Source organism: Galendromus occidentalis, unplaced genomic scaffold (genome assembly GCF_000255335.2).
Source record: "Galendromus occidentalis unplaced genomic scaffold, Mocc_1.1 scf7180000077450, whole genome shotgun sequence".
Classification (NCBI taxonomy): Eukaryota; Metazoa; Arthropoda; class Arachnida; order Mesostigmata; family Phytoseiidae; genus Galendromus; species Galendromus occidentalis.
The window spans coordinates 877,194-905,172 of NW_003805438.1; the positions used below are offsets into that span (position 1 = coordinate 877,194).

Consider the following 27,979-nt stretch of genomic DNA (forward strand, 5'->3'; position numbering starts at 1 on the left):
TATATATAAATTTATATCTATAGCCTTCAGTGTTCATCTATGTTCCGTCGTTTCGCGAACGTCATTTTGGGTAGCTTTGTTGTGCTGATTTTCTCGTATGGATTACTAACAGACGGTCTCCGATTCGAATCTACGTCCCAAGTCGTAAAGTCGATAGTCGACCATCTGACGACCCACGCATTTAATCAGGTTGTCAAGCACTCTTAGGGGTTCAACTCACGCCTCAACACAATTACTTGCCGCAGTCCTACAAAATCACGGACCTCCATTCCTCAGTCGACGGAGCTTCTGTGACGCGATCAGATCGAGCTTCCAGAAAGACAGCGCCGCAAACAAGGAAGTCAACCCGTAACAAACCCATCACTCCGTCCCGATTCTCTACCTCTTAGGCGCCACCAGGTTTCGTACTTATTCCAAGCTCCAGGTTTCCCGAAGCTTCAGTCAACGTAGTCAACAATAGATTTAACAAAGATGAGCCGCGATGCTTCCTCGCTCGACGACCGAGTTTCGATCGAATGGATATACTCGCATGCTCCTCAACCTCTCGCACATTCAACACGCCCAGGAACCGTCGCTGCTCACGTCTGCTGGTGATCGCGCTGCTGGTATTCATGCAAGAGGAGGGGCCCACTCGACTTTTCATCTTCTTCAGTTCCCCGCCTCCAGATCCACTTCGTCGAGGGAGGAAAATCCCCCTTGCTTTCTCGACCGCGAACCCAACAGCACCATCGAAACAGCTGGACCGTTGATTCGTCCACTGGTGCTTCCTGAATCATTCTCATGCATATTCGAGGGTTTTCGAGTGGACGACGGCGTCTTATTCCGTGACGAGTTCCTCCTGCTTTAACAGCCCAGTTTGAATGTCATGTTCCACTCTAGCATCTCACACAGTAGTTTGTTCAATGTGGCATTCCGTTCTGAACGCATCCGCTGCCAGAACTGCCTGATCAGGACATCGAGGTGCCTGCGGAGGGAAACAAAAAAAATTATTGTGAGACACCGAGCTCTTGAGCGATGCAGGAATAATCTCCAGATGGAATGTCGGACCTTATTTCCCTAATTTCCGACGAACATGAGCAAAAGAAGGAGTCCGCGACCATGTGGAACGCGAGACTTTTCCCTTGCAGAGTGTATCCTCTGGACTGCTAGTGGACAGAGTATTCCTTAACTCGATGGGAATTCAGTGGAATGGTCGAAACATTGGACACCTTCCACTCCTCAGGGTCAGGGGAGACGATGAATTCCTCCCACGCTCTGATCCGCCGACTCTTGTCCGCGACTCCAGAAGGGGAGCGGGTAGGCTCGACGTGATCGAGGAATTAAGAACGCGAGGCTGAAGGACTCCTGGATTTGCATGTCTGGCTAGAATCCCTCACAGATGGGGAGTTTGGCCGAACAGGCGAGACATTTATTTTGATCTTGGCGCCTAGAGAATTTTGAAACCTAAGAAACTCCATGGAGCAAACCGACCAGCAAGACGAGCTCCCAGTTTCCTTGTGAGCCGGATAGTTCGCAGCAAGGCCGCCGCAGAAGGACTTCATCATCCTCCACACGGTTGACCATTTGGGAGCACGACAGGCGGGCGTGCAGGCAGCAGGAGCAAGCTCCACAAACTTGTTTGTGAGGGAAGAGCTCCAGGTTGAGCAAGAAGAGCATCCCTTGGGCGCCGGATGTATTGGATGTTTGGAACATCTTGCCCCGTAGGCAACGTATGGCGTGGGAGGAGCCGGAGCGGAGTCTCTCACGATGTCGCCTTCTGAAGGCACGCTTGCTCGGATACATTTGTTTGTTCGTGCCGGTTCGTACGCAAAATATCTATCGATATGCCACTGCTGCGACTAGATGAAGGATTTTCGTCGGACGCCAATACGGTCGAGTATGTCGGTGTATGCGAACGCGCAGCATATTTCATCGGGTCGTCCCGTATCTGCATCCTCTGAAAACTCGATAACAGCCTGAGACATCGCGTGATGGGACAGTTTGATTCAGAAACGACTGACATAGATTCTGAATGTCACGAGGGAACGGATGGATATCGAGCACATCGTCGAGGGAACTTCTCTCAATCGCGGGATAAGAATAATCGATCCAATCCGACGAGCCTGAACTGTTTCGTCACGCCGGGAATCGGCCGTCCCATGTATTCAATTCAGGATTCGGGGGGAAGTATCCGAGTATTCCCTGAAGTAGGCAAATAGCGTGGAAAATAAGAATATTCGTTCTCACCTGAGTAAGGGCAGCAGAAGAAGGAGCTGTGCCATACGGGGAGCCGCATTGTTTGTACTGGGGCTCAACGTCAATATGCAATCCTGCAGAGATTGACTGATCGACTCTCGCATCTTGTACACTAGAGTGGAATTCTCCAGCACCGTATCTGGAAGTTGTATACGGAAACGCTTTAGAAAACTCAACACGAGCAGCCGGGCGGTTGGGACCGAGGTATGATTCACTTCGTAGGACATCGAACGAGCATTCGAGTCTCATCAGAGACGTATGTGCGCCGGAAGATTTTTTCCCGATGAAAACAATTCATTCTCCTTGACAGTCCTCTGGGATCCCTCGGACCCGGAGCCCTCGGCTCTTCTCTCCGGAGCACGGCAAACCGCAGAATTCACGGGACCGGAACTCAGCCCAGCATGGCTCGCCCAGCGGCCTACAGGAACTAACAAACGGCGACTTTGACAAGTTCCGAGGATCGGGGGAAGAGGCGTCGTTAGGAGCATCCGGCGAGGAAACGATTCTAGTTTGCTGTTGCAGGGATGGTCATTTTCGGCCGCGTGAACGGCGCCGTCTCCCACCAGTGACAGATGCTGTCCGCAAGGCTGCTTTCGCGGATGCGGTGCGGGATCGGGCGCTGGAAAAACGCCACGAATCTGCGGGTTCACTGCTCTAGAATTGATGCCATCTAGCGCGAAGAGGGGCTCAATGGTGGAGGCGCAATCGCCAATCCCCTAACGCACATCAATCAAACGAGGAGCCTCGGTGCCGCTCAGCTATAACAACTATCTAAAGGTGAAATCGCAGCAGATTCGCCCCTTTCGGCCATCGAGCTCCGCGGAAAGGTTACGGGAATGAATTGGAGCATTTGTATGCGCGGAGGAACCATTTGTTCCGCGTGCGATGCGAGGGCGGCGGGCACCGCGGCATTCCTATCACCGAACCTACCGGCATTGATAAGAGCCATCGCTTTGAGAGCAAGGTACTCCTCCTTGAAGATCCGGATCGCATTGAGCCTTTGAACGAGATGCTTGGTGTATAGGAAAATTTCTTCGAGACCCATTTCTTCAGCTTGTACCTGAGATAGGGTCAGGTCGTTTGCGTACGAGAGACCGTCACTGCTCTCCATCGAGCTGAAATGGGGAAAGATATTCGTTATCGATAATAATTCCCTGCGATTTGAGAGTCCCGCTAACTATTAGAGCCTAGGCTTCGAATGCTCGATCGAGTTTTCCGTGGACGCCTTCAATCTACTCGTTCTGGCCAGCCTTTCCACTTAGATCGATTTGAAACAGGGCCGAGTGACCCAGCTCTGGGAGCTACCGCTCCGGTAAGATAGCGGCGGGGCGTATTGAGGTGGAAGGACAGAGGTGGGTCAAGAGGGAGATAAGAGAAAATCTCCTCTGACGACGAAAAAGAGAGAGACGCTAGTCCCGAATCCTCAAGAAAAGTTTCGTTCTCCCATTCCATCAATCGCTCTGACTTCCCTGAGAGTAGAACCAAACTAGAACAAATGGAATGCAATATATTGAAAGTAACAATGATCGGAATAGGAAAGGAGCTCTAGAGAGCTCGATGCCCTGTGAGGGGAGAAACAAAAAACGAAGAAAAATTGTTCCTTTCGCCCCAAGCCGAGATCAATGCCTATAATAATGCCCCTCCCCGCCTTCTCCCCTTCCCCCTCCCCGCCTTCTCCCCGCATGTTGAGGGGGGACATTCGGGGACCTTGAAAATTCGGAGATCTATCTTCCTCGCGCCGGAGTTCTGCCGCTATGATCATAGTGCCGAGGAGGAGAAGATACTTGACTTCATAGCGGTGTAGGCAGTGGATGAGGGTTTTTAAATCAATAGTCGCTGATTAGATGAACGCCAAACAAAGGCACGTCGGACCCCCTTCCCCCCCCCCTTTCGGCAGTGGCGCGCAGAGTGAACGTTTGCGTACGGGATGAGAGTGAGCCATAAACTCCTCCCTGCCACGTTCGTTTGGTGGTGGCGGTGGAAGTCCGTAAACTTGCTCGATGTCATGATCCTGCGGTCAAATTTGCTTCCTCCGTAGACTCTAATTTTCTATGAGCTCAAAATTGCGCCGAGAATTACGGTGCAGTAGGTCGTGGGTCTGGAGTCTTGTGAAGTCTCCAAAATGTTTTCTCGGCAAAAGTCGCGGCTAATATATTGACCACACGGGAGGATTCGACGCTGGGAACGAGAATCGGAAGAATCATTTTTCAGCGATGCGAAACAATTGAGTCGTCGTTCAGGAATCGATGACGGTCGAGACGATCCCGCGGACTTTTCTTCTTCGAACTGAGCGCAAGTCGAAAATCTCCATGGGTCATTGTCTGCGGAGAACTAAAAGCGAAACGAATTTCTTCTGATCCTCGCGGAGGTCCGGGGTATCCGTACATTATTTCCGATGACGCTCCATGGAGTTCGAGGTGCGATGCACACCACATTGAACACGGCCCAACGATTGTTGGAGCGACGGCGATCGCGACGACGAGGCGTCATCGTCGTGAAAACGCATCGCGAGTCGCTCCTCGTGACCACTTCACTCTTTCCTCCGGGCCATTACCCCACGAGCTCGGGAGACTCGGGTCCACGCGTTCGATCCGCTCCATCCCTCATGGGCATCCCGGTCCTTTCAGGAACCCATAAACAACAAAGAGGACGGCGACAGCACAGCTCTCGCGAGTGGGATCGTATTCTATGCCTTGCTCTCATTTCTCCTCTTTCGCCCTTGCGGCAAAATGCGCGGCGAGGCGATCCGGCCGACATCGTTCAGATAGAGATGTGCTCGGAATTGAAAACTGCCCTATCCCACGGGAACCCCGTCGAATTCGGAAGAGTATTTTCGGAATTGCGGAGCACTTTCCAACAGTTTCTTAGCCCCACTGCGATCGACGGAATCCCGATGGAAGTCTCCCTGAGACACACTAGCCGCGTCGGACCTCACAGAATGACGAAAGCCTATAGGAGAACTCGCGATCGAGGCGTTTTTAGAAAATATTATTCTGTATCCCTGATGGCGCTCTGCTATTTTCGGAATCGTCTTGACCAATTGACATCCGATGCCCTCAACCCACGCAACTGAATACCCGCAAGTGACGCGAGCGAGACCCGAGCCCAACCCCTGGCCTCATAACGGGCAATTCACTTACCGGAACGCTAGCGTTAGCGAGAGGACTTCTCCCCACGACATCTGAAGGAGTCGCATCTGGTCGTCGAGATGGATCTGGCTGAAGCCAGGAATCTGACGAGCCCACCCGATGATGTTCACGAGCTCTCGATCGATGAGCTCTCCGAGGGCGGCTAGTGCGGTCTTCGAGTCACAAAAAGCATTCGTATACTCCTTATTCATGCTGATGGATAAGGTGGGCGGCTCGCAGGCGATAAGTGCTGAGATGATTGTATTTTCTGCAACGGAATCAGCCAGATCTTTATCGGAGGAAATCTCTCAGGCCAGGCCTGTCTCCCTCAAGATCGTCTCCATCCTTCAAAGAACGAACGAAAAGAACGCGGTAGCCCGAACACTGTGGTTTCTCGAGATGATACTTGGATTATCCTATCTACTCGTTTAGAGCGATGCTTAATTCCGCCGGAGAGCGCAAAGTATTTTATGGGGCTACTGATATGGAGATTCGCACAGGGTTGGAGGCGTTGGTCCAGCGCTTGTTGCCATAGTGCACGGCATTCCGACACGCGCATAGAGGCGCCGTTTTCGTGTTACTGTCAGACGAGAGGCAGGCGCATCGTTGCCAACAACGCTTTATATTTGTCGTTGGAAGACAGAGTTGACAGATACCAGCGAGCAGGCATCGCAGTCGGCCGGCGCAGTCTTTGACGCCAACACAAAAGATCAAGTGACTCGCAAAAACTTGCTGTGCACGATCTGAATTTCAAATGTAAGCTCTAGGTCCACTTGTGGAAGGTCTCTGGTGGAATCTAGCCGTCTGATCGAGCCCGGGGAGAGGGCTCAAGCATCGGATAGAATGGCAGAAGAGCAAATCCCCGATTGCTCGCGGCCGGAATTCGGCTATGCTGCAGGCGGCGGCGGTGGTCGCAGAAGCAGCGATTGGAAGAGCAAAAAGCCAATTAGAAAGAGACAATCGAATCACTTGAATGAAATGAAACGAGAACGGCGCTGCTCGGACAAGCACAACAAGCAAGCCGCCAACGAAGCGCCCCCGGAGTTCTCTCGGCTTTTAAGCACGCACCGATACCGAGCGATCCAATTAGGAAGGGAAGAATTTCCCAGAGCGGATACTTTTCTACATGCGTACCGCCGTGACCGAGTCTGCATCGACTGCGGCCTGTCCGGCGCGCTGTGTTGGTGTGTTCGAACAAACCGTGGGTCGAGTCGAACAGACATTAAGGAGTCCATGTTGTCACTGCGGTATCGACGAGCAATACACTCGTATGGACTCGTTTACTCTCTACGCGGCGTATGTAGGGTAATAATGAATCAATATTTCGAATTGAGGATTTTCTATCGATCGTGGGGCTTTTCGCTATCGTTCAAATACCTCAATCGAACATTCGCTCCAAGACCCTCCGGACGTCTTTAAGTGAGCAGCCATGCAAAAATGTGCATGCTACGCTCGTGCGGTAGAAGAAAGAAGGAGCCTTCGGAGACGCCTCCCCGATCGGAGCAAACGGGTGAAAAGGAATGGGGGAGTTCAATTTAGTCATTTTCCGTTTGCCCTCGCAAACCGGACCATAACTCTCGGCTTGAGGGGGAAACCGCCATTCTAGCCGTCACTGGGTCAGCTATCTGCATGGAGGGAGTTGACTGCTGACGGGAGACGTTCTCAACGTTTAATTCAATTTTGAAGCTCAGTCAGACAAATTGCCGAGGCTATTTTTCTCGAGTGGACGAGTCGTCGAGGAAGAAGCTTCTCTATCTCGCCCACTGGAAACTCACTCGACACGGTTTCTCCGCACCGCGGCGGAGGACTCCCGCTGGAGGAAAGCTCACGAACAACGAGCTGCTAATGGAAAACTTCGGAGGGAACCTTGAAGCATCGAATATGGTCTGAGGAAGACTCACGAAAACCCGCTATTACGAAAGCCCGAGAAGACGTCTATTAGGAGCCACCGAAAATCCGAGTGAAGAAACCTCACAAAGGATCCGTGAACGAGCTCAGAAGACAGATTCGTGGACAGCAGCCGGGACTAGGCATAAATAACGCCAGCGTCGAGAGGAAATGGAGGGTGGGCAAGGCAAGGCTCTCCCACCGAGGTGGAAAGCAGAAATAATGGCACCATGGCTTCAAAAGTGGGAACCAGTTGTTCCCGGACCGAGTGCTGGTTCAACTCAAGAGCACCAGTGGCGTTCGCAGAGCGGAGTCACCCTCGGCGGGTTTCGATGTGCCGACCACTTTCGAAAATCAACCGCATCGAGCTCCAAAGATTTATTGCAAATAGGTACATGTAATGTCCACCGGGACATTCGTCTGCTCAGCGTAGCCGACCGACGCGCTATTATTACAGTTTGGTAAGTCAACCGGTAGCGAGCCCAAACTCCGCCACTGGGCGATAAGCAGACGGCGGGCGATGGTAGTTTTCCGCCGGCGCTCGGTGTCATCTTTCGCTCGTAGAGCAATTCTAAGATCCATTGCCGAGCCATCAGTACGACGGTCAGTAATTCGGCGATGGTCATTTCCTATATTTCTTCCTCGTTGACTCGATTTGCTCCTCCCGAGATTTGATCTGATTGAGACGAGCAATTCGATATAGAGACTTTTCCCCCGGGAAAAAACTTCGATCTCTCGATTGACTGACCGACTGACCGACCGACCGTACGAACATCTACACGATGTTTGACCGGAGGATGCTCCAAGGAGTCCTGAGGTCCCCCAAGGAATCGAATCGAAAATTTCAAGAATAGGGGGTTGTCTTATCCCTTATGCTCCGGAGAGCATCCATACCGAGTAGGCAGCTCCTGCCAATGAATTTCTCTGTCTCGGAGTATCCGCGATCTCCGGGGCTCCATATCGATGGTGTCTGTACGTGCACGAGGGTCCCAGGTCTAGGCCTGCTCCAGGAAGCGACGAGGCCAAGTTCGTCGAGCCCACGGGAACATACCTCACCGACCGAGTGTTGATTTCGGTGGATTTGCAATTCTACTATTGTCAGTCAATGAGCCACTTACCGTCGATCGTGATGCGTTTGATGGGCTGTGCTGCCACCTGATAAGGACCTTCGGGATTCCTTCGGTACTTCTGCCGTCCACCACGGACTCTGTCTAAACGAACTCCTTCTTTGAGCATTCCCGTTTTGAGGCATTTTTGGAAGCGACACGCTTGACAGGCTTTCCGTCGCCGCTTGTTGATTTCACAATCGTTGTTCGCAGGACAGGTATATTCTATGTTCCCTGCAAGCGAAAAAAAAACTCAATTATCGTTCCGCGGCGTAGACGATGCAGGAAACGTTTCCCTCCAGCGGAGGCTGTCAGTCGCTCGCTCGCTCGCCTCGCTCGAACGGGCAAAGCGCGAGAGTAGGCCGGAGTTGCGATCTAAACAAGAACGTTCCCTCGTTCAGTCGTAGCGGGCCAATCACAAGTAATTTAGTGCTACATTAACGTTCAAGTTGCTGATTGGCATGGCGAGCCTGCAACTCTCTCGAAGGGTTCGGGTGCCGACACAACCACCTCGTTGGATGGATAGGGCTCGAGGTGTTTCGAAAAAAAACGAGTGACGCACGCCGGCAAACAAGACCCCACGCGTCGAATCGAGGGCGCGGGCGCTCGCTAGCTCCGGCCGGCCATGGTACTGTCTGGTCTGAACCGATGAAAATGATGACAGTCTGGTTTTGAGCGTTCTTTGTTGCCCCTCGGCAAATAATATATTCTTCCCGATTCTCGTGGGGACATTGTTCAAGCTTTCAAGCAGAAATTAAGTCCAGCGCGTCGGGGGGCGTTGGGCCTTGATAAACCCCGGGCGGTTGAATTCCGTATTCCCAAATGATGAGATGAGCAGAAAGTCTCGAGTGAAATGCAGTGGAATAAACCATGGCGTCCTACGCGCTCGAGTGGTGGATACGTCGGCGAAGTTTCGAGACAAATACTCCTTCCCGTGGGGATTCTGACCGTAGACGCGACACGCTCCATTCAGCTGAGAGGCGCGACGAGCGGACCGATCATCCGTGAGGAAATGTCCGGACGGATCGCGGCTTGCGCGGGGCTAATTCTTCCCACGAGGGAACCCAATCCGAACACGCTATAGTCGTTCCACACCGGAGAACCTGCCGGTTATCTGGGAGGAGAGGTGACGATTCCCATGGCAGCAGTGAGCCATTCCGATCACGAAAGCAGGAGCCCGAGAGGGTAGAGAGTTTGGTGGAGTGAGGGGTCGGTTGCTCGGACATCCCGGGTCGAGTACCACAGAACTTGATCGAGTTCCTCGTCGTATGGGACGATCTAACGGGACACTGTGAGGTTTTGATAGAGCCGCCCCGGGAAGCCGAATATCCAGCCCCTTCGAAAAGAACCGGAAGGTGTCATGGAAGACCTCCTTTCGCCCCTCGGAGTGAGGATAAGAATCACAAAGCCCACCGGTAGGTGCTATCAGAGTTGTTCGATCCGAGGGTCGGAGGGGGAGCCGACTGCTTCCGCGCCATACTCCTCCATAGCAATGCTGTCTTTCGGCGAAAGGGTTCCAGAGGCGCCATCGATCAAAACAAAAATAAGTTCCATCATTCCATGAGAAAGAGAGGGGAAAAGTCAGGGAATCAATGAATCGCCATGACTGAGAGCATGGACCCGAGTTCTCACAACGATCCGAAATTCGAAGGGAGGGAACGAGTTCTCCTGAAGGCTCGTCGCGACGCAGGATGATTACAATAGGCATTGGCGAAAAACTGGAACTTTCGTCCGGCGCCAGCCTTCTCGTAACCCGCATCGTCCCATCAGCGTCCAAATCCTATTAGAGTTTCGTGAGGAGAGAAACGACAAACTGGGGAAGCCAACGACATGTTTCTCTTCGTAGATAATTCCAAAGCTCCTTTTTTTTGCTCATCCTACCGGAGTCGTTCGAGGTCGTAAGTACGACTTCTTACCTTGGATCGTTCGTTTGAAGAAGGCTTTACAAGCCTCACAGGAAGCCACTCCGTAATGGTAGCCTGAGGCTACGTCTCCGCAGACAAGACACACCCGTCGAGGAGATCCTTGTTCTACGCGAGCTACTTGCTGAGCCGCCGCTGCACTCTGAACAGAACGCATTCCGAGGTAGAGCTGGTGATCTGTGTTCAGTTCGGGGCTCAACGGAGGCGACTGCGAGGCCTCGCCGATGTCATCGCTGTACGTCTGCAAAGAATATGGAACTTTAGCCGAATGTTACATTCCTGTCCCACTTATTTTCTTGATTCGAGAATACTCCAACACCAGTCTCCGATTTCTCGTCAAGAGAGAGAAATCTCGAGGCCGAGGCGTGTATGAAAGCCAGTTTCCCCACGCGTAACGTAATTGCTGACGACAGGACGTTTGATCGCTCTGTTGGCTGGAGCCCCTAATCCGTAGTAAGATGGATGAAGCCGATTTTAAATTGCGCAACCTGGAGAATCCGATCCGGCTGGGCAAGCAAGAGAGCTATTGGGAAACCCCTGAGCTCCCCGGAGCCCGATCGAAGAGAAACACCTCGACGCGAGTCCTACGAGGCGTCGCCGTCGTTCCGAAGGTGCCAAACCTTGAACGTTAGCTCGCGAGCTCGTTTGCATACTATAGGGACCATCCCGTTCGATCAGAGCTCAATGATCAACGCGAAAGAGCAGGGGATCCCGGGAAGCCCCCCGGAATGGCTTCGTTAATAGCGCGTCCGTCCGATTAACCGGAGAGACAGCCAACCTGGCAGCGCTCCACATCAGGCGACCCGACTAAATGAGCAATTTCTTCTCAAGCTCTCCACAGGCGGCAGTGGTCCCACGCCGCCCGTCGGATCGCTTGTTTGTGGAATTTTCCCGCCGAACCCCTCCATCTGAGCAGACAGTGCATCTGTTAACTTCCCAATGCTTGGTACAGGAAATAAACTTCGCTTATAGCATGTGGCAAGATTTCGATCTAGGCGAGGGTAGTAGCGGAGTCGACCACCGACGATTAGGTCCGCTTAGCCGGAAGACGGCGCTTAGCGAAAACTGCCTCGGGCTCTTTAAGATGCAGGCCCAGCGTCTCATGATGTTTTAATAACGAATGCTTCTAACGTGGCTTTCCGCAAAAGACCTAATAGAATAAATAGTCTCTCACATGAGACTGACTTATGCCGTTGGGAAGCATCACCAAGCAAGACCACACCGCGTACCTACATTGCGGTGGTGTCGACGATGGGTCCACAGCATAAACTGGTGAGTGAACGACAAAGCGAATTTATACGCTGCCTGACAGCCCCCGAGAACGCGGGCAGCTAACGGTAATCATCCGAAACATGGATCCTCGAACCGCATGTTGAGCAGGTATTCCTGCGGACTCGATGCGGAGGGTTCAGGATGCGTCGGCAACAAGGTTATCGACAATAAATTTCCCCGTGCCGTCAGCAAATGTTCCGTCGATTCGTCGCGTGGCTCCTCGTGCGGCACGATCGGCTGCCGAAAGAATGAATGGTCGGATAGAAACGACTGCAGTACCGGAGCGACGGCACTCGGCACCACCGTAGGGAAAAAGCGGGAGCCTCGAAGGAGGGAATCGCACACAGGCGAGTTGCCGCGAAGACCACGCAGTTCACACGGGTACAGTCCATGTCCGGGGCATTGCCAGTGTTTCGCGATAAGGTGAACTAGTGACGGGGCAGGGGGATCGGAATCATGAGACCCCTCCCTGAGGTCTTGGTTCGAAGAGCAGGACGGAAAATTTAGAGGGGGAAATGGGGGAGGGGGCCATGCCGTCATGACCCCCGTCCCTTCCCCCACCCCCAAGCCCCCGTACGCTTTGCGTGTCTCTGTAGCACGACGAAAAGCAACTTTGCCTTGAACGGACGACGATTTTATGCGGTAGAAAATTCTAACGATGCTCCGATCGATACCGTGCGGGAATTCTCCCGCCTTCACCCCGAGGAAAATCTCTCAAAAGCATCGGTCGAAGTAGTTTGATCGTCGAGTATTCCAGGGCAAGGTCTGCGATCGGGGAGCATTTTTGCTGTTATTGAAAGCGTCGATGGCGATGGAGTACATATATTGGGGTGACGAGACATCGAACGATTCTTCATGAACTCATCCATCAAACTTCTTCGTCTCGTTGCATCACATCGGAAACTCCTCAAAAGTCCTCCACTCGGAGAAGGCTCCAACTTCACAATATTGTGGGGTTTCCTCTTCAGAGCGACAGGTCTTCGGGCCGATGTTTGTCCGAGCTGATGAGTGAGTCGCTTAGTTGCTCGCTCTCTTTCTCACTCACTCACTCACTCGCTCCAATAGTGCCTCGGCTAGCTGGCGCGAATCCAAACTTTAAACTCACTCTGGCAGTGATGAAACGCGACGAGAGTCTCGGAGAGCTTTTGAAAAATCCGTGCCACGTTCGTCAGGGGGCTCTAAACGTGCATCAACGAATCAACAGAAGCATAAAGCGGAATGTGGTCTTCTTTCTCAACGGCAGCGGCAACAAAGACTTCATGAAGGTACAATGGCCTCGTGAGAGGCATTTGGAGAGACTAGTCGCGAGGGACACGTCTAGGCCACAGCAGCTCTGGTTGGGAAGACACAGACGTCGTACCTTGTCTTACTTTGACAAAAGATCTCCCCCAATGCCGAGAAGCGCTGGCTTCATGCGGCTCATACAGCTCCGAAAGTCTCTGCCGTTTCCAAGATCTGATGGGGCACTCCGGTAATAGTCGGAAAAGACGGCGACGGAGTCTCCGATCAACGGTATGATGCGTTCATGTACTTTTGAAGCGCATGAATTTGTCTCCCGCGCCCCTGTCACCACTCGCAATCATCACCTCGATCAGCAAGCAGGTGCCGTGTTGAGTTTACTTAGCGTAGGAATGCGACTGCAGGTTCATTAACGCGTCTCGTCGCCATCGAGCGCACAACGTATGATCGTGTCACTCGAAGCTTGGAAAATGATCGCAGGGGAACAGACAAGGATGAAAATAGATGGAGGAATGATAAACGTAACTTTCCCCGGCACGACGCGTTCTAAGCTCAAGGAACTATGAGTGGGACCGCGACAAGAAAAGAGAGGCTGGACGCTCATTAGCAACGAAACGAACGTGTATCGACATTCGACGTCGCTGCTGATGTCGCGCTCGTCGAAGGTGCCACTCATCCTACGGAGACCCGCAACTCATACGGAACTTCCCTTCCCGAGACGGCGTGGCTCCCTCGGATCCCCGTGCCTGTGACTTGAGTTCGTATTCTCAATCCGAACACTAGGAAATCTCTCCGCCCACGCTCGCTCGACTCGCCCTCTATTCCCTCCGTTTTTTTTGTTTCCTCGGCTTTTTTCCCTCAGTTTAATATTGCCCGAGCGGAGGCTATTCCCGTTTTTCCGCTCACCGGAACAGAAAGGCAGACTGAAGCAAGGAAGTCCCATCCCCCATCGGTCGTGGGAAAATAAAGAAGCACCACCAGTTAGAGCCCGAGCTCCAACCATCGAGCTCGCCGCAAGCGAACAAGGGACTTGGGGGAGGCCATGAACGATGAGCAAGGATCGTGCAAAGCGGTGGCGGGCTTGAGTTCCCTCCTGGGCCATGGCTAGGATTGGAGGCGAGAGCACAATAAAACGCGAGAAGGAAGAGAAATACAACTTATGCTGCTCGTTGGGAACTCATCATACCGATCGGAACTTGCGGAAAAGATTGATGCAGGAGCGACAAGTCCCTGTCATGTTTTTGTCAGACTTCCATTCGCTTCGATGGCGGCTGGCTCATCTCTCGAATCCCCAAAGATTAAATAGGTACGCAACGCACTCGTGAGATCCCTCACGACGCGTGAAGAAAACAAAGCGAACAGAGGTTCAGAATCGAACGCCTCCGGAATGAAGGTTGTGCCGTCGAACCTTGGAAAGGATCTTGCGTTCGCCAGTGACCTCGCTGCGGCTCCGACCATCCATCCACGTATTCCTGGGATTCTGTCCGAGGTCATCGTTACAGGCCGATCTCCTGTTCGAGGCTGCTATCGGAGAGCAATGGCGTGTCAGATTCAGGCAGGAAGTATAGTCGCCCCATTGAAAAGTGAGAAATTTCTGTCCGCGATTCACCGGAGAGGTTTGGTGACCCATTCTGCTCCGGGACGGCTTCCATGGAAAACCTCCCAAACTTTTTCCAAGAAGTTCCCTGTTCGAGCCTTTCGACTCGGAACTCGAGCTCCCGAGGAGAGCAATAATTCCCGGTAAGCACGAAAGTTTCGCATGAAATCTGAGTAGGAGCAACCGCACCGGTATATTTATTAATCGCTGTAATCAATTCGCGTTAATCTATCCGTAATTCGAACCGGAAGGCCTCCGCTAATGCGTCACCACGAATTTCAGTCATTCCACCCGCGCCCATGAGAGAAGCCCCTTCACAGATTCCTTCGGGCTGCCCTCTTTCCCGGACCTCTGGGTGAACGATCGAGTGGGAAAAGAACTGGCGGAGGGTAGACGAGACGTCTGCCAAAACAACGAGGGCATTCCATGGCAAGAAGAAAGGAGCGATTTTCGGTGGGAAGAGCACAAGCGGACCCGCAGACAGCGAGAGAATAGCGATGGCGCGCAGTGGACGGAGGAATCGGGGAGATGTGACTTAATTTAGGTGGTGATTCAGTTCCCTCTTCCCCGCATACAATGCGCCTCTTCCTGCTCCTATTCCATGACGTCGAACAGCTCGCCAATGGAGATTTCGGTCAGATCTACGAATCGCAGCACTTGGTTGATTCCACCGTACGATTAGGGGGACCAGCTCGGTCGATTGTGTCTGTGACGACAACAGACACAGAAGCGACCTTACTTCGGGAGAACAAGAGGATGTCGAGACGTTCTATTCGCCGCGACTAGACAGCGATAGATAAATAGAATTATTTTCTGCCGTATTTACTGTCATAGGACGCGGTTCTGGGTGTTGTTTCGACGCCGCGTCGGCCTGTACCCACGCAACTCTGACATCCCTCCCCCGTCTCTCTTCCTCGAATGCAGCGCTAGGGGACCGCATAATACGAGAAACGCGAGGATGCTACATACATAGAACCAAGGAGGGGAGAAGAGTACATCATACGCCCGAGGCGAGCGTAATACAAACACTAAGCGACTGTGCCGGCGTGGAGCGGTCTCTGGAGTCGGAGGATCGCCGCGCCGCCGCCATGTGACACCGGCCAACGAATTCAAGAGAACAAGACTCTCGCTTCAGACTCGCATTCTCTCTCCTACCTATGGGCTGTTTCCCGCTCGGTTCAATCCTGTCAACATTTTTCCGCCGAACTCTCCCAGCCCCGAGCTCCGATATGATATTTCACGGAAAAATCCGGAAATAATATGACGTTTGGGGACGGTCTCCGGGCTCCTGATGGAGACAGTCTGACAGTCTGATTTGGACAGTTGTTCCCTCACGGAATGCCCCCGCTCCTCCCGATACGAACAAATAGGTGCCTATACATTTGCGCGCAAGTCAACTTGCGCGCAGCGTCGATTTGAGCGCAGGTACAACTAGCGCGCACCTTCAATTTGAGCGCAGCTTCGATCAGCGCGCACCTCCAATTTGAGCGCAGCTCCAATTAGCGCGTACCTCCGAATTGAGCGCGGTACCGATATGAGCGCAGATACGATTTGCGCGCACCGCTGATTTGGCGGATAGATGATTCGTTGAGACTTTCGGAGGATATAGTCAGGAGTTAGATGTGAACGCGGGCAGTATGTAGAAGAAGAACAAAAAATTAATCACGTGAACTTCACACTCCATTCGACTGAACGTCAATTAATTCATTCAAGAAAATTCCGATGATCTGAGTCAGACTATCACAGACTATCGCACAAGCTTTTCTTCTGTCAGGACTAAGACTATTTCAGGACTAAAAGACACATCGATCTTCACAATTTTATATTGTGTGCAATGGCCTTCAAATACTTCCAACCTCGGACGATTGGTATAGAATTCGACGACCTCTGCCAGCCGTTTCGTTCGATCTCGATAAAACTTCCTCGGTTTGCTGGTACGTTCTTGAGCAAGAGAGTTCGTTACCGTGAATTGTGTTTTAGCTTGCTCCACTCTCAGGCATTCCAAAAGCTTAGGCAGGGTTGGGTGCTGGGCGCCTAAACTCAGAAAAAATTACCTAAAGGAACTTAATAAACTCAGATCCACCCGCCACGGTTTACTCCAACGTTACTTGAGTCTGTCGTCACCATCGCGGTTGGCGGGCAGGTAACTTCCCGTTTTTCGCAAGATCATGAGTGCTCATGACTAGTCTATAGCCGGGAGGTAGCGCAAGATAACAGTTGGTATCACCGTTCAATATGTGATTAGTGTGTTCGAGCTATTCCGAATAAATTAGGTGACGCTCCGTCTTTTTGCTGGCCTTCACATCTGAACCCTTTCTCCACGAAAGTCTCAACGAATCATCTATCCGCCAAACCGCGGTGCGCGCAAATCGTATCTGCGCTCATATCGGTACCGCGCTCAATTTGGAGGCACGCGCTAATCGGAGCTGCGCTCAAGTTGGAGGTGCGCGCTGATCGAGGCTGCGCTCAAATTGGAGGTGCGCGCTAGTTGTACCTGCGCTCAAATCGACGCTGCGCGCAAGTTGACTTGCGCGCAAATGTATAGGCACCGAACAAATACGACCGAGACATCTTCAACCAGAGCTCATTCGGGCAATAATAATTCGATACCGGCACACGATCCGAGCCCTATGTCAAGTTATTGTCCTGCTTCTTGCTTACCGTGTGTCTCCACGGGACTGTAGCGTCACACTCGAACATGATCAGGTCAAGCACGGCTTCATCAAGCTGCCATATCCGAGACGGGCTGACCCCAAGCGCAAGTGTTCGAAGTGTTTCCACGACTCTCAGGAAATTGGAAACTCGGAGGCTTGCTGTAAGCGAGCAATTATCGACACGAAACGCGCCGATTCTTCGAGCAAGTATTTCGAACGACGTGTGTAAGTTGAGAAAGATTGTCACGTCGAAGGTTTCGATGGCGATGCACATGTCGCGCATCCAACAACACTGGCCGCCGTTCCTGCGCAGCACATTCTGGAAATTTTCGCCCTTTGATAGAGCGCAAGTCTTCCAGCGGAGTCTCTGTCGAGATGAAAGGGAAAAGAGTGGGGTCGTCCGTTTCATCTTCTGAGAGTGCGATGGGAAACGTTCCAACCTGAATGAGTCGGGAAGCCTCGATATAAACATCACGTTCCCAAGTCACGTGAAACGTCACCGAACTACACAGGGATCGAGGCGAGATTTTCAAATCAATTTCTTCAAGCAGATCCGAGAGGAACAGCTACCTTTCGAAAGCTCGGGGAGAATTCCGGAGCTCCAACTTTCCAGTTGACACAATTCTCGAGGTCTCCGAGGAAATTTCCCTTATTCCCAACCTAGATCTCCACTCCCCTAATGTGATCGGTTCTCGACCCAACCGTGGCCGGCACACCGGATAGCTATGCGGAAAACACGAGAAAATCCCTCTGGAAGTTCCCTCGCCTCCCGAACGCGAGATACGGGACACTAAAGCAACAAACTCGCTCCCTGTTCGAGCTCTGCTTCCAGGGCAAATCAGCGGAACTTATCTCGGCGAGCCCCTAGATTCAGCGTCGGTCTTCCTTCGCTTCGGCATCCGCCGCTTCCTCGATTTTCCTTCGCTTCTGTTCCTCCGTTGAATGCACGTTGCAACGTACTCCCTCCGACGAGGGGCAGTCGAATGAATCATGAGCGTGATGAGATAAACGCAACTCACTCAGTCGGACGATATCGATTCGTGTACAGTCGATCCTCGAAAAGCGTCCCGAAAACGATGACGGTCGCATTGCGGAAGAACGAGGGACTCAAAGCCTGAGGAGCCGAGGAGCTGCCCGACGTTCAGTTCATGCGTTATATGCACTGGCCATTCATGTATTATACAACAAGTACAACTTCAAGTTGAAAAGCCAGCGGCTGCAGAGGGCAAACCGTGTTTCGTCAGTCCTGTTGTTTGTACATGGCTCGTTCTGTATTCCGGTGTTCTGAGGAGAAGGGTGTGGTAACAGGATCGGTTGTGCTGAGCGAAGCAGACCCGCTCTCAATGGAAGAGCCCTTTGTGCTCGCTCGCTCGGCCAGTCAGATGGACGCTCGGAAGCCCAGTATATTGCACTTGCTCTCCCTTCGCGGATCCGCCTCATAAGGGATCGCCGAAGCTGTATCACAACGATATCACAATGCTGATAAGCAAGCGATCATCGGTTGCCGGGAGGTCATTAGGGGAGCGTCCAGTATATTCTCAGACGGCGAACTTCTGCCACAACTGGCTGAATGACCCTCCAAGCCGACCATACAACCCGTACGCATCGCGGGTACACTCGTATCCTCTCGTATCTTTTCGTTCCCCGTGCTCGTCCCTCCGCCCCCTGAGAGGATCAGTCTTCGGCCCTCGGGGAAGACCGCATGGATCGAAGACGGACGGAATCGGAGGGAAAGAGAATCCGACTCATCCCGACCAGGAGGCGGATCTATTACGAGTTTTTTTTATTATTCAAGCGACTCGATTTCTATTTATGGACTCTCGCATCGGAATTGCGCTGCTGCTCACTGGTACTGGCTCGTCGTAGTCGTCGCTGTTCCACTCAACGTCGACGACTGCGAAAGAGGAGAAGATCGATGGGGGAAAGGGTTCTCTTTTTTGCGAGTGGAGAATTATACGGTGCTTCCATCCAATGAATCGGAACGATTCGTTACAGAAGTCAAGGCTGTTCAGCCTGTCTGAGAATGCTCTGGTGGCTGTCTGCGGGAGCGTTTTCAGGGAGAATCCCCACTTTTCTCCAGAGATTTCCAGCCGGACAAGTTTGCGGATATTATCATGGAATCGACGCGGGTCTGGCAATCCATTACGAGGCGGAATCGCTGCGTCGCTCCCCGAGCCCCTGCACCTCAAGCCTAGCCCGGGAGCGCCGTGACCATGTATCCCCCGGCGAGCCTCAACAGAATGTCATCGGTCGATAGTTTCAGGTCGAGTAAACACCACGAAACTCACCAGTCTAACGTTTTGAGATCGATCTCGATCAATTCGTCTTCATGGGAAGCGTGTTCCTTGCTATTATTCAACAGTTTTGCTAGCTCGCGATATCGAAGATCCGTTAGGGTTCACGCTTGGGTGCGGCGGAGTCCGCAACAAATGGATTTCAATGAATAACTCTCTGAACTCGAATGATCCGGTGCTGCGCACAACTTGGAAGATTCCACGAGCCGGAATCGGACAGCTCGACCGCGATCACTTCGCAGACGAGATCGAGATTGTTTTCGGGGCCGTCGGGTGGTGTTTCTCAGAACGTTACCACCTGAGAGGCGAGCTCTCACGGCACCTCTCGGGATGCTTAATTGAAGGAACGCATCTCAATGAGCTCCTTAGAGACAACAGCTTCATGCACATTTCGAGGGAACGGTCACGCTAAAACTGATGGTTCACCTCGCAAGGAAATCAAGCCCGAGGCCAGACGAAGCGTATCAGGACTTTATGAGCGTCCACGGATGAATATATTACGTCCATCGATAACTTCCGAGCAGACGAGTCCATTACGCGTATCGGCCACACACTCCGACTCGGGAAGAGCTTCTCCGGGCGGCTCCGGTGTTTTTAGCAGCCAAATTGATCATGCCGAGAGATTTTCCGAGATGCCCGTCAGTCACAACGACAGCTCGTCGTCGTCGGCTGCTCTACGCGCCAGTCCGAGATCCACAGACCTAGGATCTCTTCGGGTCGGTGGATGGGCACCGCGTCGCGAGCGTAGTCTTCCGCGAGATTCCCTAATTAGGATTGATGGACCTGCTTCTGAGCACAAAAGAGCAAGAAAAAATTTTCTTATTGCAATACACTGCTATCTCTCTTTGTGCTCTCCGCGCACGTCGGATCGACTGCGAACGGAAGGAATGATGACGACAATTCCAGGAATCTGGGAGCTGGAATGAACGTTGAGGGAGTAATGGAAAAGTCGGCCGAGCAGAGGAATCCGGAGCAGGAATGGAACTGAATAGGTATCCCGGATCCAGAGAAGGGTTTGATCTATTAAATTTCTTCGATGCCCTCGCAGCAGCTGTAGGTACGAACCGCGTTCCGTCGACCGAGATTATCGGAGAGACGAAAATGTTCATAGAAGTCTCCTGCTTCTTCGATCCCATGAACTCGTCGCGGTGGAACACGATGAGCTCAGGCATCGTTCGGAGGGAAAGCACGAGGAAAAACTGCTGGGAAAAGCAAGACACTGGGAGGAGCGAGCTTGAATCTGACCTCTGCCCTGAGCCCATGCTCCGGAGCCCTGTGGAGCCCGGGATCCTAGACAAACTATCGACAAGCACCTCGCGGGAAGAATGCGGGAGACCAGCGGGGAAATTCAGCAGAGCTTGCGAGGGACCGGCAGGTCCTTCCGGTCCGGACGTGCACCGCCAAGGGCAGAGATGTGCTCACTGCGCGATATCTTTCTCCGTTGATTTCGTTCCCGTCTCGTCGATACCCTTTTTTTACCACGACCGCCTGTAGACTGGAGACTCACTCGATTCTAGCTCACGCCCAGTCGGCCCCGAATCCTTGCGGGAGAAACAAGGGGATGCGCTCAGAGATATGTAGTTCTCTGTTTGCCTGAGCCTTCGCTGCACCGGATGGAGTCGAGGTGGAATTATTTGTTTCCGAGCTCGAGAGCAAGCCAGTTGTCAATGAGCAGTCGGTCGTTTTGGAGGCTCTACATTTGTGAGAGTACTCAAACAGTGAATCAGGAAATCGGGGAAGCCGGATCGGAAAAGAGCCGCGCCGGCAGCAGTTCCGAAGTCGACTTCAAGCGAGCGAGCGAGATGAGCTCGGGAGCTTTTCTGTACTCCGCTCTCTGAGGAACGCACTGTAAATATTTCTTTGCTGGGAACAAATCCTACTTGAGAAGCGAGTGGGGGAAAGCACCTCGGGGGAAGGCACAGAAGGCGATGTGGGGGAGGGGAGGCGAATATAGTAGCAGATGGACTGCGGAAAAAACACCGCGGAAGAGAAACAGAGCGGGAAATGAGGAGAAAGGATTTTGAGATTGTTGATTTTACGACCGGTCTGAGAAAAGCAACCCAGCCACTGGGCAGTAGTCCTGTCGATTGCGTCGAGTATAAAAACCGGACCAGCGCAGCGATTGGAGAGCTGCACGGCCCAGCGGGCAAGCACTGCAGAAAGTTTTCCTTCTTCTCCCCACAGGAACCGTGACAAAATAATTCGAGTGGGTCCCTTCAAAAACTGTTGCGACAACGAGAGCTCGATGCAAAACGATTTCCGAACCTCCGGCTTCGTGTTCGAAATCCAGAGGATATTGACGTCAATTTCTCCTCACAGCAGATTTCGTCACCGGGAAAATTAGAACGGCTAGATTTAGCAGGGAACTTTCTGCTGATCGCCACGAGAAGACTTCGGAGGCAAGAATGCAGCACAGAGCTTGTCCCTCCGGCGCGTCTTGCGCGACTGTGAATTTCCTCCTGGATATCCCCAGAACTGTTCCCTCGTGGGTCGGAGCCCCGGGGTCTGCAAACAGCTTTTCGGAACTCCAGAAGACTCACAAGCAAGCGTTTGACGGCTCTTCGAAGATATTCCACCGCAGTGCCAGCTGCATCGGCGAAGCTTTCCATGGGAGTTCCTTCGTCTTTGTTAGCTTATACCCGAATGTAAGCCTCTTCTCCTAGGTCTCAAACCCTCCAATCCTCCCTTTGAAACACTCTTTTGCGCTTTCCCGCACCCCGCTCGGAGCCGTTCCGGATTCAGCGTTCCCATCCCGTCGCCGCGCCCTTCTCCTCTAACGTTTCCCTCTACATTCGGTCGGGGATCCGTTTCTTCGAAATTCGGTCCACCTAATTTCTATCGTATCCATTATTATTATCCAGGAGAGTGACTGGTGAGTGAGGAGAAGACGAAATTGACTACCGCAGCCGGCTGCCAATGAGCTAATTCGTGACCTACTCCAGTCATCGAGTTGTCAGCAGGCTCTTCGACTGCTGCATCCGCGGAGGGTATAATTCAGTTCAAGGAACTCCCGTGACGTTATCCCAGCCGGATGTGTTCAACGGGAAATTCCCAGGGGGAGCGCCGGGTAAAATGCAACCAGCGGAAAGGAAACGTTGTTCAGCGGTTTCGCCAGCAGCCGAAGCTACCCGAGCAAGGATATTTGACGCACGTGTTGCACAACGCCTCGCTCGCAACGCACGCCAGTTCCGCTCTCTCCCGCTCCCACGCTCGGTCGGTCGCTCCCTCATACGAACAAACGGACGCTCAGTCCCGTTGCTTGCGAATACTCTTGTAAAGCAACGACTTTCTGCTGTCGTCCTCTTGGAGAAAACCGCTCGACATGCTGCAGAGTGGCGGCGAGCAACAAATGAACGAGCGCAGAAACTTTCTAGCCATTCAGTGGTTCGAGCATGAGACTTCCCTGAATTGATGTCCTACTCGGCTCGCTAGTTCCAGTGGTGTCCCGAATCCTTCATCAGAGTGGAAGCTTCGTGAGTGTCACCACGTTTTTTTTCGGCACGCAACTCCCGTATCCGCCCGCTCGCTCGCCGTCAAGGATCTCGATATTAATGACATTAATGATGAAGCTCGGTGCCTTCCTCTCCTACCTCCATAGCCACCTTATCGGGGCAACGTAGTCTTTTTTTTCCAGTTCGTAAGCGGAGCCGCCACCGCATGCTTGCTCTCGTTAATGCATTGGAGAGTAATTAAATTAATTCATCAGTCTAACCAGCCTTGGGTCTGCATACAGCGATCGGGGAGAAATAGAAGGAAGGAGAGGTCCGACGGAGAAGGTATGAGGCATTAGATGTTCAGCCAGGAGATCTCCGCGAGGAGAAGCGGTACGACGAGCAGGCGATTAGTCAGGACGACTAGAGAGCAGCTCGAGTGAAGAGACCGATCCAGGAGCACATGGAGACAGGATCGATCGAGGCAGGAGCTGCGGATGAGCTCAGAGGAGTCTTTTGCACTTCTCGGTCAACTTGGAGGGGCTCTGAAGAGACAAAATAAAGTCGAACGACTTTCGCTCCATGTGTTGTGAGACTGTGGCAAACGCTCGGTTGAAGGTGAGATCGCTCCTTCCCCCATTCAGCGGAAAATCCCACAAACGGCGTCGGATGGTTAAAGGAAATGACGAAGTCGTTGTCGTCAACGACGACGACTGCCCAAATCACCAAAGGAGCACGATGGCGGCGAGAACCAACACTCGGACAAGTTCCGCTCGGAACTCGGAAGTCGAAGACCACGAGGTCGGCGGCGTTGATAACATCCGACGCTCCTCCTGGGCTCTACGTGACCTTCTTGAAACGCTTGCTCCGATAAATTCCTGAAACTACTCGACGGTCGCCCGGCTCTCGCCGTGACATTTCGACAACGAGGTCAAACGGTGCAGGGAGCATTGATAGACGGTATCGTGAACGCGTTCCGTGCCTGGTCACGCCCCGCATTTCCACATTGAGTCTCCGGTTTTATCTTTATGCCACGAAATTGCGGGAATCGAGGTCCGCGCAGCGGCAATGTCCATGGAATGGAACATTGAACGCAACGTATTGATTGCTAACATTTCTTTTTCCAGCGGTCGACCTGTTCATTAGGACTGATCGATTACCTCATAACTACCTCGAGAATAGACTGGGGCGTCCTCAGACGGGTCGCCCGGCCCCCCATCGAGAGAATCAATGAAAGAGCGAAAACAATGCAGACCTCGGTCAAGATTATTCGATATGCGGAACCTTGCAGGCTCCATGCGTTATAATTTCCGACAGGTCGCATTTGCTCTGAGAATCATCTGCTCTCAGGTCGGGACTTCGACTCGGTAACAGAGAAGTCCGAGCTCGGGTCTGTCTAGCTTCTTCCTTTTTCCCCTCCCGCAGCTGGCCCTATCCCCTCACTGATTGGCTATTATTCCCCGATTCTCCCGTCTTCCCCTTCTCCAGTTCTTTCGAGCATCGGCACTCCCATGCGTTCCTGGGAAATTGACCTGGGGGCAACACGGTCGGTACTGGCGATGTTGGAGTATCCATCGATCACCTCCGCCTTCTCGGAATCGTCCTTGTCGCCCTCACGCAAACGTTTGTTGCTATAAATGAAGACACCGGGGAAACGGATTCGGCCCTTGCGGGATCGTACCCAGCCGGAACGATATCGGTCGAGGTTTGGAGCATCGGGGAAACCGATCCCCATTCGACCAGCGAGAAAAAGATGAAAGGATGGATGGACCGACGGACGGACTGACGCGTGAGTCGCGGACCCACCCACTCACAGTTTGAGGCGGTGCGGCTGTCCGGTCGATGTCAGGCAACTCTCCAGCGGACGGTGCAGGATTCGCCCCCTGAGAGTTTTCGTGTCTTGGCGAATTTGGCCAAGCCATCCGTGACTGTCTGTTCCTCCCACCTCGATCGTTCCCCCACCTGGACCACGAACGGCGGCCTTCCAGCAGAATCAACCTCTCTACATAGGGGTAGCCCCTGATCCCGCTTCGGAAGGGGGTCGTGATGGCTTCATGTCCCAGTGGCAACTTGATTACCCTCAATTTTCTCAATGGAGCCGAAACTGTCTAATTCGGTTGCTCGTCGACCTATCCACCTCGCCCAGCCAAACGAGTGGAATTCGGATCGTGACGATAACGAGTCCTGTTGTTGAGGTGCTGCCTTACTTTTCATCATGGAGCGGCTCTCCAAGAATTCTATGCCGAATCCGGTATCGGACGCATTACTTCGAGAAGCAACACGAGTAAAGCTTCGAGGAAGGGGCCTTGTTCGAGTCCATCTAGGGAGTCAGTGGAGCCGAAGGGAACTCCGCCTTCAGCGATCGACGATCCAACGAGCGCCGGACCGCAACCATGAGGAGCCGCTCCGGTAGGACCCGCGAGCCGACTCGTTTGCAGTCGGACGCTCTTGACGGGTAATCGAGTGGTTAGCGCGTTCGTCACTTCTCGTGCAAACGTGCAACGACGCCGCTCGTGCGGGAGTTGGAGTGGGTTCGATCCCTACGTCTGGCAAAACAACCCGTAGGATCTGTTGAGGAAACTCGCCCCTGATTCAGGGTCGCTCGTGTGTACAATGAAAACGTGTAGGAATGAGTGAGGATCACAAACGACCATACAATAGCGATGACCGAATTTCCGCTCAATAATCCCGTGATCCGTGAATTATTCGGTGCCTAAAGCCCATGCGCAGAGTCTCATTTTGACGTAGGCGTACCCTCTCAAAAGGACTGACCTTTGAGGATTCTCATTGCGAGTTTCTCCGCAAGACCAAATTGAATGGAGGCTTCATCCTTTCATTGAGGCCCATTCGTCGCGTGTTACTCTCCATTCTATCCGTCGACGCTAACGATTGCTCAGCAACATGTGCCAAGAAATAGTCTCTTTTGTGCTTGAGTCCGACGACTTCGAAATTCTAGGAACGAGCAGACTATGAAGCTGTGCGATGTCGGAAGGACGAGCGAGAAAACTACGGCGTCATCGGGAGCGACGACTCTGTTGGGCTCCAAGCCAAAAGAACAAGCCAGGAACGAGTCCCGGCAGTGTCGTTGCCGCTGTGGCGGTCGTTTTCCTTCATCAGTTTCGCGGCGGCGCGTTTTCAGCATCAACGACGCCACCTTTCCAGCGCGTTCGGTGGGAATTCCCCGATGCTCTTCAAAATCTCCCCCGACCGATCCGCGCTCTCGTTCTCCCTCCCTCCACCGAATAGAATTTCTCGCGGAGATGTCGTCGTCCCACGCGCCGTCGTCGTTTACCGAAGACAGAGTCACTTCCCGGCGCGGCGGAGCCCCACTGGAAGCAATTTATACGACTCCTCCCTGCGGCACATAGTGAAGCTCGCCGGTCTAATCCTGCTTTACGCTCATTTGACTCTCTCCTCTCGAAATTCGTCGTCATCCGCCTAGGATACAACTGGGTGGAAATTACTCCTGAGTGAGTGGAGCACGGGGCCCGCACGCAATTTCCGAAACTCTCGCCCCCGTCTCAGGTATTCCTCACGGCCGAATTCCGTCCGGAGCGAGCGTCGACGTGGATGAAGATCGTTTCATGAGCGATTCTTTGCTACAAGTGATGATGGATGGCGAACAAAAGCGCGAATTAGGAGAAGCTGCATCGAAGGAAAGACGCTGACGGTTCTCAGGCAACCGTCGATGCACGTCCGTCATCGAATGGCTTCCCAGATCCTATCGATCAGCTCGGGCCTATTCCTCTTCCCCATCCCTGAGAAGCGATGGAATTCACGGTCAATCGCGAGCTTCGGCCTTCCCGGGAGAAACCACTTTCCAGCTGCCGCTGTCGACAATGCTCGGAGACCCTATCCTCTACTCCAGATGGCTTCTGTGCAGAGACCAACGATCCAGAGATTCATGCAGCATTTTCGGATAGCCCGACAGATGCTCGAGTTTCACGAGTCGTCCGTCCACGGACCGGCAAACAAACAAACGAATGACAAGAGCAGAAGTCCACATGGATCCGTCGTCGGACTCTGTTACCGGGGCCGGCCGGCGACAGAGGGTGGCGAGGGGCCAGCTGACTGAGCAGCTGACCAACCGTGTCGACAAAGGGCCACAAACAAGCCGTCGAACACATTCGGGGGCTGCTTGCTTCCAAATAATTAGTTTTCTCCATTCGCGTCGACGTCACCGGTTCCCTCTCATCCTACCGAGTCAACGGTAAATGGAAAGGAGGGCGAAACTCGCGATCTCAAGTCACCCTTGTGATCCGCTCGGCGAGGTACGCATCGTGTACATATGCGGAGTGTATACACAAACACGAATATGAAATGTGTTTACATACGGACATACATAATCAACGCGAGATGCCGCCTGGTCGGACCGAGGAGTTTGTCGCTCATGGAACGAGCAGGAACAGGCTTAGATCCCGTAATACGAAGTGAAATCACCCCGCGCTACCTCGGTGACAGTTGCGCCGACGGCGCGGCGTCGACGTACGCGTCCCATGGCGTAACACTAGCAGAAGTTATCGATTTTTGCTCAAGTCCTGTGTCACGAGGCGGTTGTCGAGCTAGTTTCGCTGCTCGGAACTAAGGGAAAAAAGACGGGAAAGGGAAAATTCACTCACGAATTCGCTGATGAAGCTCATCTGCTCCTCGTGGCTCGGAGAGACCGACCGCTTGACCACATTGTTGTAGAGCGCAGTGGCCGCTTCCGAATACGACGATAGCATAACCGGCGGAGGAGTTGACGAGGATCCGATCGACGAATTCGAATCCTCCCGCTTTATCATGTGATGGTGCAACATCTCGTCAACCCAAATCGACACGCTTGAGCGTGCTGCTTCCTGCTGATCCGCCGGCTGCTAAGAAGGCTTCGCTGATGTAGGTGCCCTAGTTCGACCGGTCGACGACGCTTTCATTCACATTAACATGCTAGATGGGGTATGACTTGTGGGACACATGATTTCAGTTTCTCTATCTCCTCTGCTCCCAGTCAATCACTGAGCCTAAAGGTCGACGTGATTGCAAAAGCAGCGAGCTGCGGTGTTTTCCAAGGAACTTTTCCCTTCGACTTGTCGGATGGGCCTCGTGATATTGCGTATCCTTGCGATGCACTCTCAGGTGTTTGCGTTGGCTTTCTTGGCGGTTTTATCTTAGGGCAAGTGTTCAGATCGAGGGTAGGGTCCTAGGATTGAAGTAAAATGACGGGTTTCTTGGGAA

The 27,979-nt window shown here is 52.8% G+C and overlaps 1 protein-coding gene across 1 annotated transcript; it reads right to left on the reverse strand.

Annotated features, from left to right (window-relative positions):
- On the reverse strand, positions 1–27,817 carry LOC100897394 (estrogen-related receptor). Its single transcript, XM_003743639.2, has 7 exons — positions 27,385–27,817; positions 10,273–10,519; positions 8,369–8,590; positions 5,376–5,631; positions 3,166–3,350; positions 2,227–2,374; positions 1–964 (listed from the first exon to the last, which is right to left on the reverse strand). The coding sequence occupies exons 1-7, from the start codon at positions 27,562–27,564 to the stop codon at positions 844–846; spliced, it is 1,359 nt and encodes a 452-aa protein (XP_003743687.1). The 5' UTR covers positions 27,565–27,817; the 3' UTR covers positions 1–843.
- Between the last annotated feature and the right edge of the window lie 162 nt (positions 27,818–27,979).

Bases quoted from the DNA above. Each gene is read 5' to 3' on its own strand.
- LOC100897394 (XM_003743639.2), bottom strand. From the start codon at position 27,564: ATGTTGCACCATCACATGATAAAGCGGGAGGATTCGAATTCGTCGATC. The intron at 10,520-27,384 runs GTGAGTGAATTT...TATTCTTTGCAG, and splicing joins TGAGCTTCATCAGCGAATTC to ACGTACAGCGATGACATCGG. The intron at 2,375-3,165 runs GTAGGTTCGGTG...TACAACTTCCAG, and splicing joins GATGGCTCTTATCAATGCCG to ATACGGTGCTGGAGAATTCC.